Source organism: Saccopteryx leptura, chromosome 2 (genome assembly GCF_036850995.1).
Source record: "Saccopteryx leptura isolate mSacLep1 chromosome 2, mSacLep1_pri_phased_curated, whole genome shotgun sequence".
In the NCBI taxonomy this organism is placed as follows: Eukaryota; Metazoa; Chordata; class Mammalia; order Chiroptera; family Emballonuridae; genus Saccopteryx; species Saccopteryx leptura.
The window spans coordinates 160067258-160088109 of NC_089504.1; the positions used below are offsets into that span (position 1 = coordinate 160067258).

The window sequence follows — 20852 nt, forward strand, 5'->3', positions numbered from 1 at the left end:
TTTCGTGACACATAAACTCTCCTTCACTTAGTATGAATGTTGGAGAACAGTCACTCTGAGGACAGTGGCTGTGCTAAAAGTTCCCCCTCAGCCAGAAACAGGCAGTGAGTAGTGTGCTAAAGTGGAAAACAGCTCGTGGGGCCTGGTCTACCGAGCCTCCCACAGCCCAGTCAAATCCTTGCTCACCACCAACCTGGCTGCACCATGGGCTGTGGTGTCCTTCTCCTGGAACCTTTCCTACACAGACTCCATGCACAGACCTACTCCTTGTCCAGCAAATGGACAGCAGGTGGCTGAGACAGAATTCCAGGTGCTGAAGCACCTGGCTTTCCTTTTCTAACACTGCAGGTAGTAACAGGTGTTTGCATTCATCCTCTGGCCTGTGGATACCAGGGGATGTTGTTAGGCTCTTTATCCCTGCCCACACCACTCTCTAAAGAGCCCAGACACAGGTGTGGCCAGCCACTCCAGGCCCTTCCAGACCACCCAAAGGGCTGAGGGGACCAGTTCTTCCAAGCACGCCTCTGAGGAATAACCAGTTAAAGCCATAAAGCAATTCTTTTTTTTTTTAATTTTTTTTATTTATTCATTTTAGAAAGGAGAGGGGGGGGGAGAGAGAGAGAGAGAGAGAGAGAAGGAGGGGAGGAGCAGGAAGCATCAACTCCCATATATGCCTTGACCAGGCAAGCCCAGGGTTTCGAATCGGCAACCTCAGCATTTCCAGGTCGGTGTTTTATCCACTGCGCCATCACAGGTCAGGCCATAAAGCAATTCTTTAAAGGTTCAAAGAAAGAGCTTCATAAAATAACTAAGACAGGTACAGCTGGTAAATCAATTGGACATATATGCTATGAGAGTACAGTATCGATTTTTATTTCTTTATTCATAGCTACTATAATGAAAATAATATTTTAAAAGTTTTATATGGGATTTAAAAAGTAAGCCTTTCTTTTAACCATATCCCTGCAGTACTGCCATCCAGCTCTGATGCTAGTTCCTGGATCAGCATAGATGCCACAGGTTCAGGGCCACAGTCTCCAGCTGTCCTCATACCAGATGCCAACCACAAGTCTTGCAGTCCCCAGGTCACCTGCACTTCTGTCTAACTGATTATGGATTTGAAAGTTCCTCAGGTTTCATAATTCTCTAGGATGACTCAGAGAACGTAGGAAAGCACCACACTTACAATTATTAAAAGGACACAAATGAGGACCAGCCAAATGAAGAAACACACACATCTAAAAAAGGTGCTATCATTCAGTTCTAGAATCCCCATCCCACTCAGGGCAGAATGATGACCCATCTATGAGAAGTGTTTAGGAACTGAGATCAATTCACAGCATAAGCTGTGCTCATTTTTTACTTGGCGATGGCAGAAATTGCCCTCTTGCTTAAATTGTCTTCTACTTCTCAAACCCAGATTGTTACAGTTTTTTTTTTTTTTTTTTTAGGTTACATGCACCCAGCTCTCTGTTATCAGTTATGGTTGTACTACCTCTGACACTGTGTTGTTCATAGTGTGGGGGAGTGTAAGCGCCATTCTGATCTGATCACCACTGTGTCTAGTTATGAATGCTCTTTTAGTTACCAACTAACTACCCAATGAAATCAGCTATTACCCTTGACTTCGTCTACCAAGGATACGCTTTCCCCACTAGGCTCTCCTAATTGTACAAAGGTTTTTAATCTCAGAATAATTCTCTCAGAAGAACACACTCCAGACCTCCTCTCCTCCCCTTAGTTTCCCTGTTTGTTTTGTTTTGTTTTGTTTTTTTTACAGAGACAGAGAGAGAGTCAAAGAGAGGGATAGACAGGGACAGACAGACAGGAACGGAGAGATGAGAAGCATCAATCATCAGTTTTTCGTTGCAAGACCATAGTTGTTCATTGATTGATTTCTCATATGTGCCTTGACCATGGGCCTTCAGCAGACTGAGTAGCTCCTTGCTTGAGCCAGCGACCTTGGGTCCAAGCTGGTGAGCTTTGCTCAAACCAGATGAGCCTGTGCTCAAGCTGGTGACCTCGGGGTCTCGAACCTGGGTCCTCCGCATCCCAGTCTGACACTCTATCCACTGTGCCACCGCCTGGTCAGGCCTTAGTTTCCCTGTTTTTACCTAAGCACACTTCATCACTCTACAACTCCCCCCATCTAAGAGTCCATGTTTCTCTCTATTCTGTATCAAGTTCTCTGTTCAAGAAAAAACAAAAACAAAAAAAACCCATCACTCCAAACCATCGCTTTAATTTTATACTTTTGTTTAAACAAAATAAGCTAAATGAACACACACAAAACCCACAACATACTCTTTCAGACACCTATCTTTCTGAATATTAATAATGGTACAACTACTGTATAAATTAAATCTTATCGTCATTTTATAGAGTAGGGAACTGTGGCTCACAGAAGAAAATTGCCCAAAGTCATGGAGCCAGAATATGTCCAAATCAGAATTCAAACCCAGATTCTGTTTGACCCTCAAACTTGGTTGCTTCTTCCCACACCTTACTACTTGAAAGACTTTAGGGCAAGTCTCCCAGCATCTCTGAGCTTTTGTTTTCTCATTGCTTCATTAAAGGGAGATTGGGTTCAGTTATTCAGTTAAGGTGCCTTCCATGTTAATTCTAGGAAAAGAGAAAAGGAGCGAAGATGAGGGCTGGGAGAATGGGGCGGGGGAGCAGAAGGGCAGAGAGGTCCTGTGGATTTCTTGTCTCACTCTTTGTGGTTCCTCTGATGTCCATGTACTGTAACTATTTACTGTACTAATCAGATCTCCTTTTGGATGTTTACCTTCATCGTGTTCTATAGATAAATATAAATTTCCTTTGCATTTAAGAGCCATGTAAGCAACTATATTATGAACAAGATTATTTTAAGAAAGGTAGATGTCAAAACAATTTATGCGGTCTTCAGTTCTGATTTTTCAAATATAAAATGGCATAACCTTGTTATTTTTCACACTGAGTTTCAAAACACTGTGGATTTTGAAGTATTACACATATGAAGTAAAAACATACCCTGTATTGCTGGTGGTTGAGGCCAGGCAGTTTCACACTGAATCTGGGCAAATGGTAGAGGAATGAGGAGCCAGAAAGCATTGGGCCACTCTCGTTTATTGGAGGCTCGCAGAGACAGGCAAACAAATAAGCAAAAGAAAACCACTTTTCTTGGTGGAGAGCAAGGGATCAGGAACACTGCCCCCCATGGTGGGGGCTGAGGGAATCAGGGAACCACACCTCGTGGTGGCGGGAGACCAATCTGGGAGAACTGCCACTAAATAAAAGCACCCATAGCTTTCCATAGAGACACACAGGTGGCTTTCTGCCACGTGCTTACACACTAGTCGTACAAAGTGCTTGCTGCCAGGAAACCAGCGAGCAAGCCTAACACAGTCATTTTTTCCACATACCCCAAAACCTAAACTATGTAAAAAAACAACAACAAACAAACAGAAAATTACCATTTAGAAGGACTCCAACTGGCTGTTCTTTAACATTCACAGGTAGATTAGCCAGCCTAATACAGCATTATTAGAAATGGAGATTTTCTTTTTTTTTTTTTTTTTTTCTTTTTTTTTTTTTCTTTTTCATTTTTCTGAAGCTGGAAACAGGGAGAGACAGTCAGACAGACTCCCACATGCGCCCAACTGGGATCCACCCGGCACGCCCACCAGGGGCGGTGCTCTGCCCCCCAGGGGGCGATGCTCTGCCCATCCTGGGCGTCGCCATATTGCGACCAGAGCCACTCTAGCGCTTGAGGCAGAGGCCACAGAGCCATGCCCAGCGCCCGGGCCATCTTTGCTCCAATGGAGCCTTGGCTGCGGGAGGGGAAGAGAGAGACAGAGAGGAAAGTGCGGCGGAGGGGTGGAGAAGCAAATGGGCGCTTCTCCTATGTGCCCTGGCCGGGAATCGAACCCGGGTCCTCCGCACGCTAGGCCGACTCTCTACCGCTGAGCCAACCGGCCAGGGCCGAAATGGAGATTTTCTAAGTAAAAATATCAGAAATCAGGTCAGAGTCAAAATAACAAAGTTTTCAAAAGGCAGCTGCCCAAATCAAACAATTTTCCCTTGTCTACGAAGTGTGCAAATAAATATGGGTCTTCCACTGGTCCTTCCACCAATCACACACACGCACATCACACCACATTGTCACCACGACTGTCATTAGTACAAATTCTAAAAATTGAGAAGGCTGTAAAGAAAATTCATTCTGGAAAAAATAATAACCAACAGAATTCACTTTCAATGTAAAGGAGCAACAAAATTTATTGACTGAATTAAACACAACAGTTAAAATGGCAGTGTTGTATTTTTCATTCTGAGATGTTTGAATGAGACAAGAAAGGTGCTATTTCAAGCTTCTTACATTCATTAAAAGAGTGACTATCAAAAACAGCAACATGCACAATGATATATATTCACAAAATGGAATTATATCAACAAATATACAAAATACTCAAAATAAAATATGTACAGGTTTAAAAATATAAACATTGGTTCATCTATCCCATTAAATTGGAGTGGACAAAGGAGAAAAGACCCTATTGCTATTTAGAATTTTTTTAAACAGGTTTTAAAAACATAGAGTAGTTCTAGAAGACAATTTTTGATGTTTTGGGGGAATTTAACATTCTATTATAAAAATAAGATCTATAAACCTACTAACAATTTTTCCTCCTGTACATAAAAATAATATAGCCAAAAGCTTGTCCTCAGACATACTTGACTTTTGGGAAAACTAATTATAGAAATGGAGTTTCTCATTTGGGTTTTCTTTGTCATTATTTTCAAATAACCTGCAGTTCTCCACCTTACACTGAGATATTTCATATAAACAACTTGTACAAAACATGAATTTAGCAATGAATGAGCCTGATAGATAGCTGAAGTCAAGTAAAAATGACAAGGATTTACTTTGCCTGTAACATCAAAACCATTTTCTTTGATATTTTTTATAAAACTACCACCATCAATCAGATCATCCATGTTCAGTTAAATTTACCCTGGGAGCAATAAGAACATTATATATTAGTCTGTTAAAGTTACTCCTCCTTTATTTAGAGATAACTGTGTAATGAGGGATAGATAGCTGCAATGTACATATTTGAGAAGGCTAATTCCTTTACATTACCTAGGGCCATTTCATGACATGTTAACGAGTATTTACTGCATGTCTACACTATGCCTCTTTGCAATTTGACCAGATATTTTTAGTATCTCTGTTAGCTTATTAAATGATCCAGGTATATATCTGAGAAATTTTAGTATGTCTATAATAATCAGTAATCTAGGTTCTATTTTGTGAAAAATATTATCTTCTCTCATAAAGCAAAAACTCTATTCAATTACTGAATAATTTCCAAAAATTACCCCAATGTACAACTCAAAAGAATGGCCACCAGTTATTAAAATCTTCCAATGCACCTCATTAAAATGTGGTCTATTTCTTTTTTTTTCTTAACCAAGTACAGGTAGCCCATATATTAGTAAAATAACCTCATTAATTGTCCCTATAATGCAATTTCTAACAAATTTTTCCTAAATACTGAGAGTGGCATCTTAATAGAATCAGAGTGAAAGAAAACTGAAGTTACAACCTACAGAATTCACTATTGAAAATACTTTTGGTTTTATTATTGACAAAGCAGTCTCATACTATAAAATCTGTATGTAGATCTGCTAGTATGTAACTCTAGTTGGTGAATATGATCCAAAATGCAGGCTGACCCAGGTGAGGAGAAAAACTGCCAGACTCTGAGCTTTCCCCTCTTAGACTTGCATGTATAAAGCCATCAAGAAAAAAATTTTTAAACAAGTTCACTTTTAGCTAATATAGTTATCATTTTAATGGTATCAACAATTATAAATATCTGGGTTGGCTCTTGTCGTTCATAACTTTCCTCAGTTTCATACTTAAAATAAGTTTTAGCAAAATTGAACCATGGCTAAAAAATATTTATAGTTAAACTATGAGCTTTGGGAATTAGGGTTCTAGTTCAAATTCTGTCCATTAGTTATTAATTAAATGGGTGACCAGAACAAGATGTCTCACCTTTGTGAGCATGATTTTCTCCCTCTGTAAAATGGAGCCAATACTCACCTTGCTTGTTTCTTGTGAGCAATGGACATCACAGTGGGAAGAAAAGCACAGAGCACCATCTCAGTACCAGACAAACACACAGTATGTGTTAGTTATTTCAATTTAATGTAAAATACTCAAGTTCATGATGGCAGACAATAAATATGCAACATCTATTATTTGAATGAATTAATGAATCGGAAAATATAAGCTAGGACTCAATGGCCATAGACAGAAGGTAGGATGCACTCCCTTTGAAAGAGCCAGGAGCTCATCTCTGAAGTTCAGAATTGTATCAAGGGATTGCTTAGCTAGTTGTTATCTAAACAACGAACAGAGAACACCCAGAACAAGTGAAACGTGCTTGGAATGACTGACATCCTGTGAGGGAAGAAGTGTCACCATAACAACAGAAGAGATTTCTGTTCATACTTTTGATGGTACTCCCCAGCAGGCGTGGATACCTCCAAAGGAAGGCAGACAGTCTGCCTATTAATTGTTAATGGGGTTAAGTTTCCGGGTCAGTGACGTGAGCATCATAGTCTCTGACACAAAACCAATTTCCAACTTGTTGACCTGGGTTAGCTTTTTTTTCTATTGAAAGTGAGTTTGTAATGACACTAAGCAGTTCTTAGCTCTTGTATTATCAAAAGTCACTAAAGAATGCATATCCCTGTTCCAGATACTAGTAGAAATTGGGGGAGGGGAGATGGAATGGGATAGAAACAAAAGAGATGAATTAAAGATGTCATACTAGGGAGATAATATTACCTAACCTATATGGTTCTTAAGAGGCCTCAATAACGATTTGTACTGGTCCTAGCAGTCACTGGCACTTAGTAAGTACTCAAAAACTGTTAATCATTGTTATAACTACTATTTCTTAGAGGCATTTTTTTTCTTTTTTTTTTTTCTTAGAGGCATTTGCATGGCTTAATACATACCACCTTTGTTCAATCACAACAGATTCTGCTCTACCCCACAAACTATAGGCAACAAATACAAAAATAAATAAAAATATCTCGGTAAAATAAAAGTATTTTTAATGAGTATTAAGTCCTATTACAGTATAGCTATGTGCGAGCTACTAATTGAATAGATTTTTATTAAGTATTGGCTATATGCCCCGTGAATATGTGTTGCATTGAATTAAAGTACAATCCATCATAAAATGTGCCCAATTTCAGTTCTGGAGGCTTTGTGACTATTTTAATCTCTCCTTTTTCATTTTGAGAAGAAATTCCTTTCCACAACCATAAACCTATCATTCTGAATCAGTCCTTAAAAGTATAATCTGCAATGAGATAATAATATTCCATATAAGTGGTTATTATTGCAACAAACTGTCTCTTTTAAACCATTATCACAATGAAAAAGGCTTTGGGAAGCAATCCATGACAGCTATCAGAACATCTTTAGAGCAGGAAGTGGTGGCAGAATCAATGATTGCCCTTGAAGAAGGACCATACCTGCATATCACCTGACAATGTTATAGTCGCTTTTTTTTTTAAATGAAGACAATGCTTGCTTCTTGCATTGCCCACACAGGCTATGTTAAGATATCAGTCTACGATACTAACCTTTTGATTTCAAACTGTTTTATTCTCATGTAATGAATTGAAAATTTCCAAGAATCGTGTGGTCTGCCTGGAGAACGGGAGGGATACAGGGTTAGGCCGAGGTATTTGGGTGTCTCCTTTCATTTCTTCCAGGAACTCTTAATTGGCCATCCTCAGTAGTGATAGGAGGCAACTGTGATCCTTTTTCTTCCTTATTTTTAAGAGCATAAAATTCCTAAGTTAATTTCATAGCAAGAGTAAGGGGAGTAATATACATGTGAATGTAGAACTATCAGCATTAAACCAAATTTAAATTACTTTCTCAAGACAAAAATAATTTCAAATACTTCCAATTTTACAGTAGACACCTTTTCTAGTTTGTGCACAGTTGATGCACAAGCACGTGTGAGTGTGAGTTGCTTTATGAATTCCTAGTGATATAGTTAGAGTTCTTAAGGATATGTTTGAGTATAGGACCTCCTCTAAAGACATGAGAGAATGAAACATTTAAACAATATTTTGAAATAACATTAAGGATCTGATACAATGCAGTAAAAGCCAGTGATCTGACTAAAAAAGAAATTTGGCAATTCTCCACCACCTCTTCTAATAGAATCATTGCAGATTTTAAAAACTGGGGAACCTGCTTTGTGCTACTGACTCAAATTTGTTTTTCTTTGATGCCCATTTATTTTGTTACTTCCTTCAGATTATTCAAATAGGATTTCCTATACTTAACTTGCCTTATTCTTTCCTTTATAAAACAGATAACAAACAAAAAACATGTGATATCAGTTCATTATTTAGGCAATCTTTCTGGAAAATGAGAGTTTATATAGAAGTGTTTATGTTATTTACATAATATGCAGTTTCCTGTGAATATGTCTCTCTTCCTGATACCATGAATCACATCTCCTGGTAGAAACTCTGGTCCTTTCATGAAATACACAGGAGTGCATTTCAGATGATAATATAGAATGATTAGACCCTAATAGTATTCTAAGAAGTGCTTCAGTTCATCATTCAAGCTACCAAGGTGAACAGGAACCCTTTCTGAAATAAATGTTTACTCTCAAATAATAGAAAATGCACACAAAGTAAGCCACTTTTCAAAAAATCTTGGCATAATGTGTTTATGATATGTAAGTTTGTCAGTGTTATATTCTGAACATACCTATTTCAGTTATGAGTCTATAAAGCAGAAGTCAAATGACTGAAAAACTATATTTTTTCTATTATTATTTGTTGTGTTCCTCATTTTGGACTCCTCATATTGAGAGATGGTTGAATCCAAAATTTTTTATAGCAAAAGTAAAATATCTTTAAAAAACCAACAAGGTTTGGGGTAAGAAACAAAGAGATTTTACCCAAGACATGGCAGAACGATTAGCTCTAGAACATAAACACAATATATATATATTCCTCTACATTGAGAACCAGAAAACTCATAGAAAACAAAAACAGAATTGCTTCACATTACAGCACATAAAAGAAAATCAATGGTTTAGGGACAGTTACCATATCTAGGTATAAAACCAGATTTTAAACTTGAAGTTACGGACAGATTATAAAATGTTAATAGCTGAATAAACTGTAAAATATGCATTATCTGCAAATAAAAAAAAGTGACAGTTTATAAATGCTAAAATACTGGGTCTGTTGGCATTTAATGAAATCTTTCCCCCATCCCGATTTCTGCGTGGAGTGGAAAAAAACAAAAAAAGGAAAAACCTGCTGTGCTGAGGTTTTATTCCCCCCAAATGATTTAAAACAAACAAACCAAAACTCTCCTTTCTTGTCCCAGGAGTAGATATTTACCTATTTGCATACCTAGCAACTGAAAATAGGAAGTTTCTGCCAATCAATGATATCCTCTGCCCATCAGGTAAATACCTTATTTTTAATTTTATTTTTTTTCCTTTAGCTTCCTGGGTGTTTTCCACACAGTGATACAGCAAAGGTCTTTTTTTGTTTTTTTGTTGTTGTTATTCTTGTTGTTTTCCTGGAAAGGGAAGGGAAGGGAAAGGAAGTGAAGGGAAAGGAAGGGAAGGGAAGGGAAGGGAAGGGAAGGGAAGGGAAGGGAAGGGAAGGGAAGGAGGGGAAGGAAGGAGGGAAGGGAAGAAGGGAGGAAGAAAGGGAGGGAGGGAAGGAGGGAGGGAGGGAAGGAAGGAAGGAAGGAAGGAAGGAAGGAAGGAAGGAAGGAAGGAAGGAAGGAAGTAAGTAAGTTAGGGAACAGGAGAACTCCTCTAGTTCTTGCAATGGCTCCTCCAGGCCCTCTGGATCCCGGCATGTCCAAACAGCATGGTGTGCTGCTTACTTCAGTTTGATTAAGTCCTATTTTCTGCAAAGGCAAGTAAAGGTGAATTCCAAGTACTCAGTGCATTAAAGAAAAAAGAGAGAAAAAATATTTTTAAAACGGTTAAAAAAAAAAAAAGAAAAAAACGCTTAAAAATAATTCCCAGGGATTTATCTTTGGAGGAGAATCCCATGTGCAGTGTGGCATCCCCTCTCTAGTGTCTCCTGTCCCAGCCAATGACAAAGACCTCCTCGGCCCAAGCTCTGTAGCAAGGATGGTCCTAAAAACCTTTCTTTAGGGGAAGCACAATTTATTTTATTAGTTTCCAGAAAAAGTTGTATTCCTTGACATGTGATCCAATCAACTTGGTCTTGGAGATCTCACAATTTTTTGGCACTGTCGTGGCATGCCGCTGCCCGGATGGTGGTCCCAGCCAACCCTCGATTGCTGACCCTTCGGACCAGCACTTTGGACACCGGGATTTTTGTTCTGGGTACCTCGCTCCTGGCTGGTTGTTGGTGCACCACAGGATGGCTGGATGGAAGGTTTGCGAAGTGCTTGACGCTGATAGGAATCTTAGAGTCCTTCAGCAAACTGCCTGGTGTTCGCAGTGGACAGGTGATGGTGACCGGAGACACAGGCTTTAACCGGGACACGCAGGAAGTCTCCTCGTTGGCAGGAAGGACTGCTGGGCTTCCATCCGGATCCGCGTCGAGATCATAGAGCGCGTCACCGCTGTAGCTATCTCTGGGGATGCCCGCCTTTTTCCCACCGCCTCCGCTTGTGCTGTCTTCCTCTGGGCCTGGAGTGGTGGAGTCCCAGTAGCCCTCATCACTGTTGGGGATGCCTTCTTGCTGCTCCTTCTGAAGGTGCTTAGTCTCCTCCTTGGGATGGGACTCAATGGGAATCCGGTTGAGTCTCCTGCGCTTGACCAAGGATACCTCCTTGGCCACTTCTGCACACCTGGTGTCTTTGGAGGTCTCGGGTAACACCTTGGAGTCCAGTGCTGCAGCCGCCTTAGCCAGGCCCTCTTGAGGCCCTTGTCCTTGGTCCTCAGTCTGGGAGAGCATGTCCCAGAATTCCTGGAGGTAAGTGTCATCTACCTCATCAGAGCTCGCCATCTCCTCCCCTCCGCCTTGGTAGGCCACCACGCTGGGGTTCTTTTTAGAGACAACTGGCTTGCCTGGCCCGGGGCCATGCTTGTCACAGCTGGGACCTGCCTCGTCCTCTTGGTCTGCAATAATATCTCCACAGCCTGTAAGAGAGTCAAAGCTTTTCAGTGAAGTCACGTCAGAAAACATCAAACAAATACGATCAGCTGATGGGTCTGAGGGTGGATCAACAGAGGAAGGGTCAGGGACGGCAGACACTCGGCCGCTGCCACAGTCGGAGTCAAGGGGGACAGTCTTTATCAGAACGTCACCTGTCCTGGAAGCATCCTCGGCCGCCTGGACCTCCCCAGCGCCCAGGTCGGGGGGTGCTCGGGGATCCTCGGCGCGCAGATGCCCCGCGGCGTCCTCTCCCTGGGTACCGGTGGCGCTAGGGACCCCGGGGCTCTCGGCCTCTCGGCAGTGAGGCACTTCGGCGCCATCGGCAGAGGCCGGCCCCGGCTCTCCCACTCCAGGCTCACCTGCTGGGTCTGGCGGCGCGTCCCCGCTGGGGTTCTCCGGCGCGCGCACGAGTCGGGGCGCTTCCTCCGCGACGCACTCCAGGCTGGCAGTGAGCGACCCCGGCAGGGCGAGGCCGCCCGGGCCCCCCGCGCGTGCCGCGAGCTCCCCCTCCTTGCCGCGCTTGTCCTTCCTGTGCCAGCGCACGCTGCTGAAGAGCCCTCGCAGTCCCCTCTTTTGTTTGCCGCCAGCCTTGCCTGCGTCCGCCGTGTCCCCTTTGCAGCTCTCGGATCTACCGTTCTTTTTCAAAAGGGAGAAGAAGCTGTGTGACTTGGCTACGGAGCTGCTGGCCAGCGAGCCCGCGCCGGGCCCGGCAGCTCTAGGGGGGCCGGGGTTCGGCCGACCACCGCCGCCGCCGCCCCCGCCGCCGCCGCCCGGGCCGCGCGGCTCCTCCTTCCTGCCGCTCTCCAGCACCACCACCTCGGCCAGCCCGTCGTGCGTCCTGCTCCTCACCATGTTCGGCGCACCCGAGCCCTTCCCATCCCCTTTGTTTTTGACCCCAAATATGCTGGGCAGGGTGCCACCCGATTTCCTCTTCTTGAATAATTTGAAAGCGGCTCTGTTGATCTTTCCCGACGGCGGCTCGGCGGCCGGAGTCCCGGCGGCACAATCGCAGGGCGAGTCCATGTCCGCCGCGAGGGTCCCGGCCCCGGCCTCCTCCTTCCTCCTGCAGACCCCGGCGGACGCGCCGCCGCCGCTGCCGCCGCCGCCGCGCCCGCTCGTCGCCATGGAAACCGAGGGGGCTCAGCAGCTTTCGTCAGCCCGGGGCTCGTGCCAAGCCACTGTCATCCGTATTCTAAATCAACCTGAGCCACTCGCTGTTGCTGTTGCTGCCGCTGCCGCTGCTGCTGCTGCTCCTGCAACACGCAGAAAAAATGCATCTCTCCGCTCGCCCAGGGCTTACACAACACCTTAAGCCACTAAAGGATCCATCCCACCTGGCTTTGCGCTGTAGTGTTATTTTTTGGTTTTGGTTTTTGTGGCGAGAGCAGGCAACAGAGCTCCCAGTGGACTGCAATAATTAAAGTCGTAATGATGGAATTCAAATACCATCCTTTCCACCTCCAGATTGGCTCTTTCACAAAATGCCCTTAAAATAGATTAAAAAAAAAAAAAAAAAAAAAAGATACAACCAACACAAAATGTTCAGTCTTCTGATCACCTACCTTTCATGAATCTCCATGCCTTTCCCAGGCCCTTCACGTGTGTCCCTAGCTTTTGGGAACCGAGCCCAGCAGACTGGAGTGTGTCTTTATTTCTGTCTTGTCTGATGCTGAGCACAGTCTCCAGGTTGATGTTGAATCCTTATTGTTGCCTGTTCGTTGGGGTTCTTGCTACAAAAACACCGGCCATCAAATACCCATTAGCAGCTCTCTGCAAGGAAAGTGAAACAGTTCTGTGGCTGGAACTTGACTGGTCCTTTGGGACAACCGTGGCTTTTGTCCCAGACTCCAGCTACTGGGGCTGAGGTAACAGAAGCCACTGCCCAGTTTGCATTTGGTCACAGTGGAGTGAGCTGAAGATAGAATCTCAGGTCCACTCCAGAGGTGGTCCTTGGAATGCAGTCTACTTTCTCCTTTTCCATCAAGCAGGTCATGGGTGTTACTCTTGACCTTGCCGGCCGCTGCCTTCACTCCCTCAGGCCTGTTCCGCGGCCCTCTTCCCCTGGGGGGCAGGGGAAAACCTGGCAGGGACTACTGCCCAGGAGTCTCGGCACAATTTGACTGGGAAAAGGAAAACCTTATCCCAGGGAAGCTCAATCTGGGGGGGGGGGGGGGGGGGTCTCTTCTGTGCTCTGATTTAGAAGGTGACTGCTAAATTGTAAACTTGACACCTGATTTCATAATCCTGACTGCGGGTTTATTAGGAAAAAAAGTGGAGAAGTATGAACATATATATAATTTTTATATGTTGAATATTATTTTAAAATATGTAATGATATTTATTATATATCACTTACTGCTACTTATTAAATATTATTTAATAATATGGATATTACATATAAACAGATACCAGTCTTTTTCTGAATTATCTTGAGCTTCATTTTCTGTGTGCTACTTGCATTATACCCAGAAACCCTAACCAAAGTACACTGAGGTTGGAATTATATTAATAACTGTGGGCCATTGCATGGAACACAGTTGGTTTCAATTTCAGTCTTGAGGCCTGACCAGTGGTGACTCAGTGGATAAAGCATCAACCTAGAACACTGAGGTTGTCGGTTCAAAACACGGGGCTTACCTGGTCAAGGTACACATGGCAGTTGATGCTTCTTGCTCCTCCCCTCTTTCTCACTCTCTCTTTCTTCTCTTTCCAAAAATTAATAAATAAAATCTTTTTAAAAAATGAATTTCAGACTTGGGTTTATTACCTATATACTTTCTCTTTCCTGCTGATTTTAATCAAGAACACTGTTTTGTAAAATAAGAAATCAATAAGTTTAGATTCTGGAGAGGTTTTCATTCCTAGCATTGTAATCCCATCAAGCTCTCTCCCACTCTTAGCCTGCACCTCCTGGACACCGCGTAAGGCTGAGACCAGAGAAAGGCTATTCCTAGTTCCAGTTGACTGCTTGCCATAAATCAGGGGCCTCACTGCCTGGAGGAGAGAACAGGTGTGAAGAACTATATAAAGAGAACTCATCTTTTATCTCTCCACAACCTTTGGAGGACAGTTAAAAATCTTTCTCAATTCTTTTATGCACATAATACAATTGCCTTGACTATGTGAGTTACTTCGTAACTGTGTCAATTTGGAAGAATTTATGACTGGGATCGGTGCAAATGCACGAGTCTGTAAATATCTCCCCTTCCCTAGCCCAGAGTAAAGAGTTGGGACAAGGTGAACCTGCATATCCACTGGGAGCTTTGACCTAGCAAGACAGGCCTCTTATATGAGAAGCTTTGAGCCTCGTGGGAGAAATTTAGCAAGGTCTTTAGGGTAGATATCATTCCTCCAGGACATAGACATCCATCCAAAGAGAACGGACAAAGCAGTCTTCGGTTTGGGGAACGTGCCCCTGTGGCCCTGCGGTAGAAGAATGTGAGGATCTCCTGGAACCTCAAGGGCTAGGTGCTGGGTGAGCTTTAGAAGCCAGGGGGTGAGTGAGGTCCCTCCCATGTCCTTTAACCCAAGGTCTTTTCTATAGAGACTATCAGAGAAAAGCGGGTGAGGCCAGTTTTACAAGGACCTTACCAAAAGAACCAGACAGGTGAGGAAAGCACTCCCAGCTCCACTCCTGGAGCATGGGCTGAGTCCCAGTCGAACTATGGAGGGGCAGATTGACGTCAAAGGCAATTGTTAGGAACCAGTGCAAAGGTTTGCCTGCCCTTTAAGTTGCTCTGCACCATCCAGCACAGAGAAGCAGACAGAATTTGCACAAAATGGTGATTCCTTCCCGCACCTCCTGCCCCGCCCCGAAAGACATATCATGACAGTGAAGAAAATTTTACCAGAAGCACGTCTGTTTTGGGTGATGGTTTCATCTTTCATTCTTTTCCCCTCTCCTGTTACTGCCCCCACCCTGCCCCAATTTAGACAACAAACAGAAAATTCGAGTAGAAAGGGCTAGGTGCTGAGGGAAATTGTTTCGGGAAAAAGCTGTTCTCAAACAACAGGATGTTTCACAAACAGAAGCAAGTGGGTTCTGCAAGAGACACGTGCGTGCTTGTCTTTTGTGGCACAAGGGAGGATTTGTTGTTCAGTTGGGGCTTCTCTGTCTCCGTAGCGAGTGTCTCCGGAGGAGGATAATCAATGCAAGAAAGAAAGAAAAAAGAGAAACAGAGGAGAGCTTACTATCATCATCAATTCCTTTTTCAGGGTGTCTTGTAACCAGTGTGGCCTCTGCCTTTGTTCTGAGCTTACCAGGTGGATTCTTTTTTGTGTGAGGGAAACCACCTAGAACACTGTGTGGAAGAGGCAGGGTGAGGAGCTGTCCTTGAAGCGGTGGCGTGGCTGCTGTGTGGGACTCCCCGTGTCTCAGCTTCATGGGGAAGAAGGCTGCCGCCTTCTCCTTAAATTTGCCTGAGGTCTTGAAAGGGATAATGCTTAATCAATGGAATTTGGAAAGGATGCTTGGATTGGGATCAACACCTCCTGTCTTCAGACTACAGACAACTCTAGACCCCAGCCCAACTGGAAATGCCAGCTCCCTGTTCTCATCCCTGTCCATCCCCCTCACCATCAGGATCATCATCCAAGGCAATCTTTAGAAGCTCTGTGATGCCAGTGAGGACCTTCAAGTGTCCTTCAACCCAGGGTCCCTGTTATGAGGACTATCAGGAGAACCCCAGCTTTGCTAACCTTGACCCTCACCTACCAGTCCACGCTGTCCACATATCCGAGGCATGTCCTTGTCCTCTGAGGGATGTCCTGGTCCTCAGACAAGCTGAGACCACAAGGTGATGTGCACAGTTGCCAGGAGAGAGACATATAAATGTCCCTTGCAGGGAGCTGGACCCAGGGGGCAGTGCTGTGGCCCTTTTCGTACCCTCCTGGGGAAGGTTCTGGCCCAGAGTGGGCAGGGTGAGGACAAGAGTGGTCTAAGCACAGTAAGCCCTGAGCTAGACTGAAGTTTTTATATTCTTTTGCAGATTTTGATTCCTGAGTTTTCCTGAACATCAGCTTCACTGTGGCTTAATAGCTGTTCTGGGTATGTGTTTATTCAGAGGAGAAATTAATTTCTAATTAGTAACATACAAGAGAAAAAAGCCCAGCACAACTTGTAATTTCACATGCAGCCCCAGTGTACAGCAGCTGCTGCGGGAAGAGCGCTCATCACCAGGAGCTGTGGTCCCGTGTTGGCTCTGAAGTAACTGGGAAGCTAGGGGCATGGGGTGTTCTGGTTCAGCAGGTGTCACCACTCATAAGATGCCACCTTGGCCTGGGCCTCATGAGTATGAACCAGGGTCCTAAGGCAAGGGGTTGCACAACAAACAACCAAATAAAAGCAAAATGAGCATTTCTATGTAATACTGGTGGATCCCAGGGGGCGCGGGTCACACAGCAGCTGGCAGGGCTGGCACCATGCAGCCCATCCCTCTCTGTCAGTGTATGGTTACTGCTGGCAATGCTCAGTTTCCAGATACATCATTACAGATTCTACCACTGTCTTCACACAGTGCTTTCCCCCACTTGTCTACCTGTGTCTCTTCCCTTCTTATTAAAACAACAGTCACGCGGGATTGAGAACCCCCTCTATTCCAGCATCACCTTATCTTAATTGACATGTTAGCCACATCTGCAAAGTCCCTATGTTCAAATAATGTCATATTCACAGGTACCAGGGGTTAGGAGTTGCACATATCTTTTGGGGGACACAATTTAACCCATGACAGGCATCATTGCCAGCAATGGAGATGGCACTTCACCTTCATTCCTTCAATGCAGTCACCAGAGCCTTGGCACAGACATGGCACAGACTAATGTCAACGTCATGGATGGCACTTCTGGGGTCCCCAGCAATGAGAGGACAGAACACTGCCATCCAGAATAAACAAGAAAAATAATGGCAGTGGCCAAGAGGACTAGATCTTGGCATGCATATCTCTTAGGATTGTTCAGGAGGAATGTAAAAGAGGTGTAAGAATTCGCAAATAGTGGATAGAACAGAACAAAAAAACCATTGTGGCTATTACTGCTCTTTTTCCTGCATGTAAATTAGAGTTGTCTGAAAACCATGCTGCTTCATAACCACGAGTCTACTTCTTCTCCCCATAGTTTCCTTTTCTCCTGGTCTGCTGTTTGGCTAGAGCGCCCCTTAGAATATATTCTAATTCAGATTGCAGAGTGGGTTGGGTTCTCTTCAATCTTCCAGTACCAGGGTGGGCACAGGGGAGCCAAAAACAGAGCAGAATGAGATCAGATAGCAGAGGGCATGTGGACAGGATACCAGGGCTTTGGGCATGGATGAATGCACTGTAGGGAGCAGCCAGACTCAGCAGTGGGTATCAGCTAATCCTAGCAGGGGTGAAAACTAGAAATGAGTCCAAGATGAGGGCCCACAGGTGTTAATGAGTAAGCAAGGCACAGGAATCCGAGAGTGTGAGACTGGATGGGGCTGTGAGGCATGACCCAAAGCCCAAGTACCTGTTCTCTTCATGTACTTTCGCTTGTCTGCCAGAAACTCTACTCTGTATCTGCTTCTTGATGTGAAGCAGCAAGTCTAAATAGCCCTCTCAGCAGGCAATATGCACAAACCATCCTGTGTAGCTCAGGCAGACCCTCTGCTCAGGCTCCTTATTGCCACCTGGTCTCCAGCCACATGAGCATCTCGTATCCTGTCCCCAAACCATGAGACCTTCCAGATCGCGGGCTTTCTTCCTCAGTTACTTTAACTTCAATCTCAGAGGCACAAGAAAGTCCCCTTGCTCTTCCATACCATGCTGGTTCCACCCCTGCCCCATGCTGTAACATCCCCCCTCCTGCCCCTGCCATGATGGCACAGGGGACACACACAGGGCTCCAGACAGACAACAGCATGGTCCTTTCCTCTCTCAGCTACCCAAGACCCTGGAGGGGGGAGGGTCTCATCCCCACCCCTTTGGAGTTAACCCATGTGGAAGACCAGGGAGTAGAGTTGCTTCTTAAAGACCCTCCTATACTCTTTCCTCCTCTCTATCATCTTGCCTTCTATCCACTAGAGTCCTGGAGTCTCAAGTAGTCTGTCTGGGCCAGGAGACAGGAACACATACGTGGTCTTTTGTAGTCTGTTAGATTTATCGCTTTGTATGGCTCTTGAAGTTTAAATGGCCCTTTCTTAAGCAAAAATAAAAAACAAAGACAAACAAACAAAAAAAAAAACCTCCTAGGTTAGAGCAGACAGCTAGTAGACTCTGCTACAGATAGACCCATGCTACGGCTGTGCTGAGGAAAAGGGTATTTCACACCCACCCCCCGCCGTGGGATCCTTTTTTTCCTGCGTGTTTCCTCCTCCCACAAGTCGGCACATTAGCTCACAAGACCTCTGTGTCCCCATCGCTATTACCCACTCCAGCTCTCTTCATATCCTTTAGGCCTCTCCTTTGGAGAGTACATTTTTTAAAAAAAATAAATACATCTACTGAATGCTCGAAATAGACTAAATTAAGAACCTGACTCTGATTATTGTCCCCTCTAGAATATCTCAGGAAGGGCCTCCTTGTTGCCTTAGCTAGGGCCGCTAGCATTTATTGGATGTTTATTGTATGCCAGGTGCTGTCACGAATAAACTATGATACTGACCTTCGATGGCAACCAGGAGACTTGTCAACGTGAGACTTGGTTCAGCATGAAACTCTCCAGCAGAAGGCTGACACCTTTGTTCAATTCAGCCTGGGTGCTAGGCCACTGTGATCGGGCCTTGGCAGCTTGGGTGTGAGTTTTTCTCCTTTGGAAAAAAAAATGTTTTCCTCTGTGATGGGTTAATCTCCAAATAGCCAGGTTTACATCTGTCCTAAGCACCAATGGGCTTTCTTAGTGTGCTTTAAGTTTGGTTCCTAATCCAGCTTCACACAGCTTTCTTTGTGCTTCCTTCACCATCTTCCACCACAAGGTGCCTTTTTCAAAAGACAGAAATCTCAGCAGATATAGCCATTCCGGGATGTTTCCTGGACACACACCAGTGAACTCATTAGCCGTAGCTAACCATGAAGCTTTTTATTCCCCCTTTCTTTCTTTTACTTTGCAGCAAAAAGCAGAGTCATGTGGTTTCCTCCTAGAAGCTCCCATTCCTGTAGGTTCAGGCAGCAGTGGCCAAAATTTCCCTTGAGGAGAACTGTGCTTGCTAAACATCCCTGCTTCTTAGGAGTGTCTGCTTTTGTTTAACGGAAGACTGAGCCCAAGCAGGAAATTTCTAGGTCAGCTACACTTTGCTCTAATAAAAGAAAAGTCTAGCCAAAAGAACAGCAAAACTATGGCCCAGGCTTAGTGGATTGTCTTGTCTGATTACCCAATTATTATATCTCAGATTAGAAAAGGATTATCCCTGAGGTTGGACAGATGGAGAACACTATTAAAATACTCCATGTGGGGTTTCAGAGTAAGTCCCTGTTTCTTGGGGTCAGTTTTTCCTCATTTAGAACCTCCAGATCACTGTCTCCGATGCCCATGTGAGAGAAACTGAAGAGGGCAGGAAGCAGGCTGGCTGGGGCACAGCCAACCCACCAGAACATTTGCCCTCCTACTTCTCTTTCCCTGGACGGTGCCCTGCCCTCCAATGGCCCGGCAAGAAAGGTTCAGCTGAATTGCAAGTGATTTGGGGGTTGTTATCTCTCAGGACTCTTGGGAAGAAGTCTAGGACATTTTATTAGATTGTAACAGACAGGACAGTTTCAACTTCAGCCCCACTGTCCTCTGTGAACTGGGCCACATTAACAATGAACCTCCATCATTCAGGGACGACCTCAGACTGTTTCTTTGTCTCAGAAGCCAGAGGGGGTGCAGTAAGATCTGTTGTGTGTCTTTGCATCTTTTTACCCCTGCATTTGGGGAGGTCGGGACCATGTTTGTACCACGACGCTAGGCAAGGAAGCTTAGTGGCTCTGACTTTGTGTTCCAGCCTCAAATTCATAGGCAGAAAGGTGCTGTAAGCGATCCACTCAATAACGTGTAAGCCATTTTGCATCTTTGCTTCTAGTCCTTTATCTCGCTAAAGTGGTACTGCTGACCTCATAAAGATGCATTCAGGAATATCAATGGTTCATAAGTGGACATTATGACCAATAAAATATATTGAGTAATCTCAAAATTGTAACAGTTTAGTCGGATGAGTACTTCTTTCTTATATGTCTAGCTCAAGTCAATTTAAGAAGAGGGTATTGAGCATGCTGAGCACGCACTTCATCACAGACACATGCCTGGCACAATGGAGCACAAAATCCAAGGTTGGCAGGTCATCAATCCCACACTCTGCAAGCAGCCTACCCATTCATGTTGGAATTCACTCAAGAAAGGGGACCTCATTATATCCAGAAGCAGCTTACTTTATGTCTGAAAAATTCCATTAGAGATATTTTAAAAATTATTTTGTATCTTTATAGCTTCTATCTTTTAGTTCTAGTTATACCCCTATATTGAGTGGTTCTTATGGGTCCACTATTGTTCCACGTGAATCTCATGCATTAAATTATTTAATCTGCACAGTAATCACATGGGGTGGGTCTCCCTTGTTCTACAGAACAGAAAGCTGGAACCAAGAAGTTGAATGATTTGCTCAAGATCAAATATCTAGTAGGTGGCAGAGTGGTCTGGCTCCACAATTTACCTCCTCAATCACT

The 20852-nt window shown here is 44.1% G+C and overlaps 1 protein-coding gene across 10 annotated transcripts; it reads right to left on the reverse strand.

Moving 5' to 3' along the window:
* Window positions 1-5545: 5545 nt before the first annotated feature.
* AMER2 (APC membrane recruitment protein 2) lies at window positions 5546-19269 on the reverse strand. Of its 10 annotated transcripts, none has more exons than XM_066369151.1 (5): window positions 15258-16336; window positions 12765-12972; window positions 10429-12455; window positions 9529-9976; window positions 5546-7846 (listed from the first exon to the last, which is right to left on the reverse strand). In XM_066369151.1, exons 3-4 carry the CDS (start codon window positions 12325-12327, stop codon window positions 9542-9544), a joined length of 2334 nt encoding a protein of 777 aa, XP_066225248.1. In that variant the 5' UTR covers window positions 12328-12455; window positions 12765-12972; window positions 15258-16336; the 3' UTR covers window positions 5546-7846; window positions 9529-9541. The 10 variants fall into 10 exon arrangements, with proteins under 10 accessions (XP_066225248.1, XP_066225243.1, XP_066225245.1 ...); XM_066369146.1 differs by lacking the exon at window positions 5546-7846 and adding an exon at window positions 18820-19269 and having other exon boundaries at window positions 8317-9976; window positions 15258-15332; XM_066369148.1 differs by lacking the exon at window positions 5546-7846 and having other exon boundaries at window positions 8317-9976; window positions 15258-15332; window positions 15463-16336.
* Between the last annotated feature and the right edge of the window lie 1583 nt (window positions 19270-20852).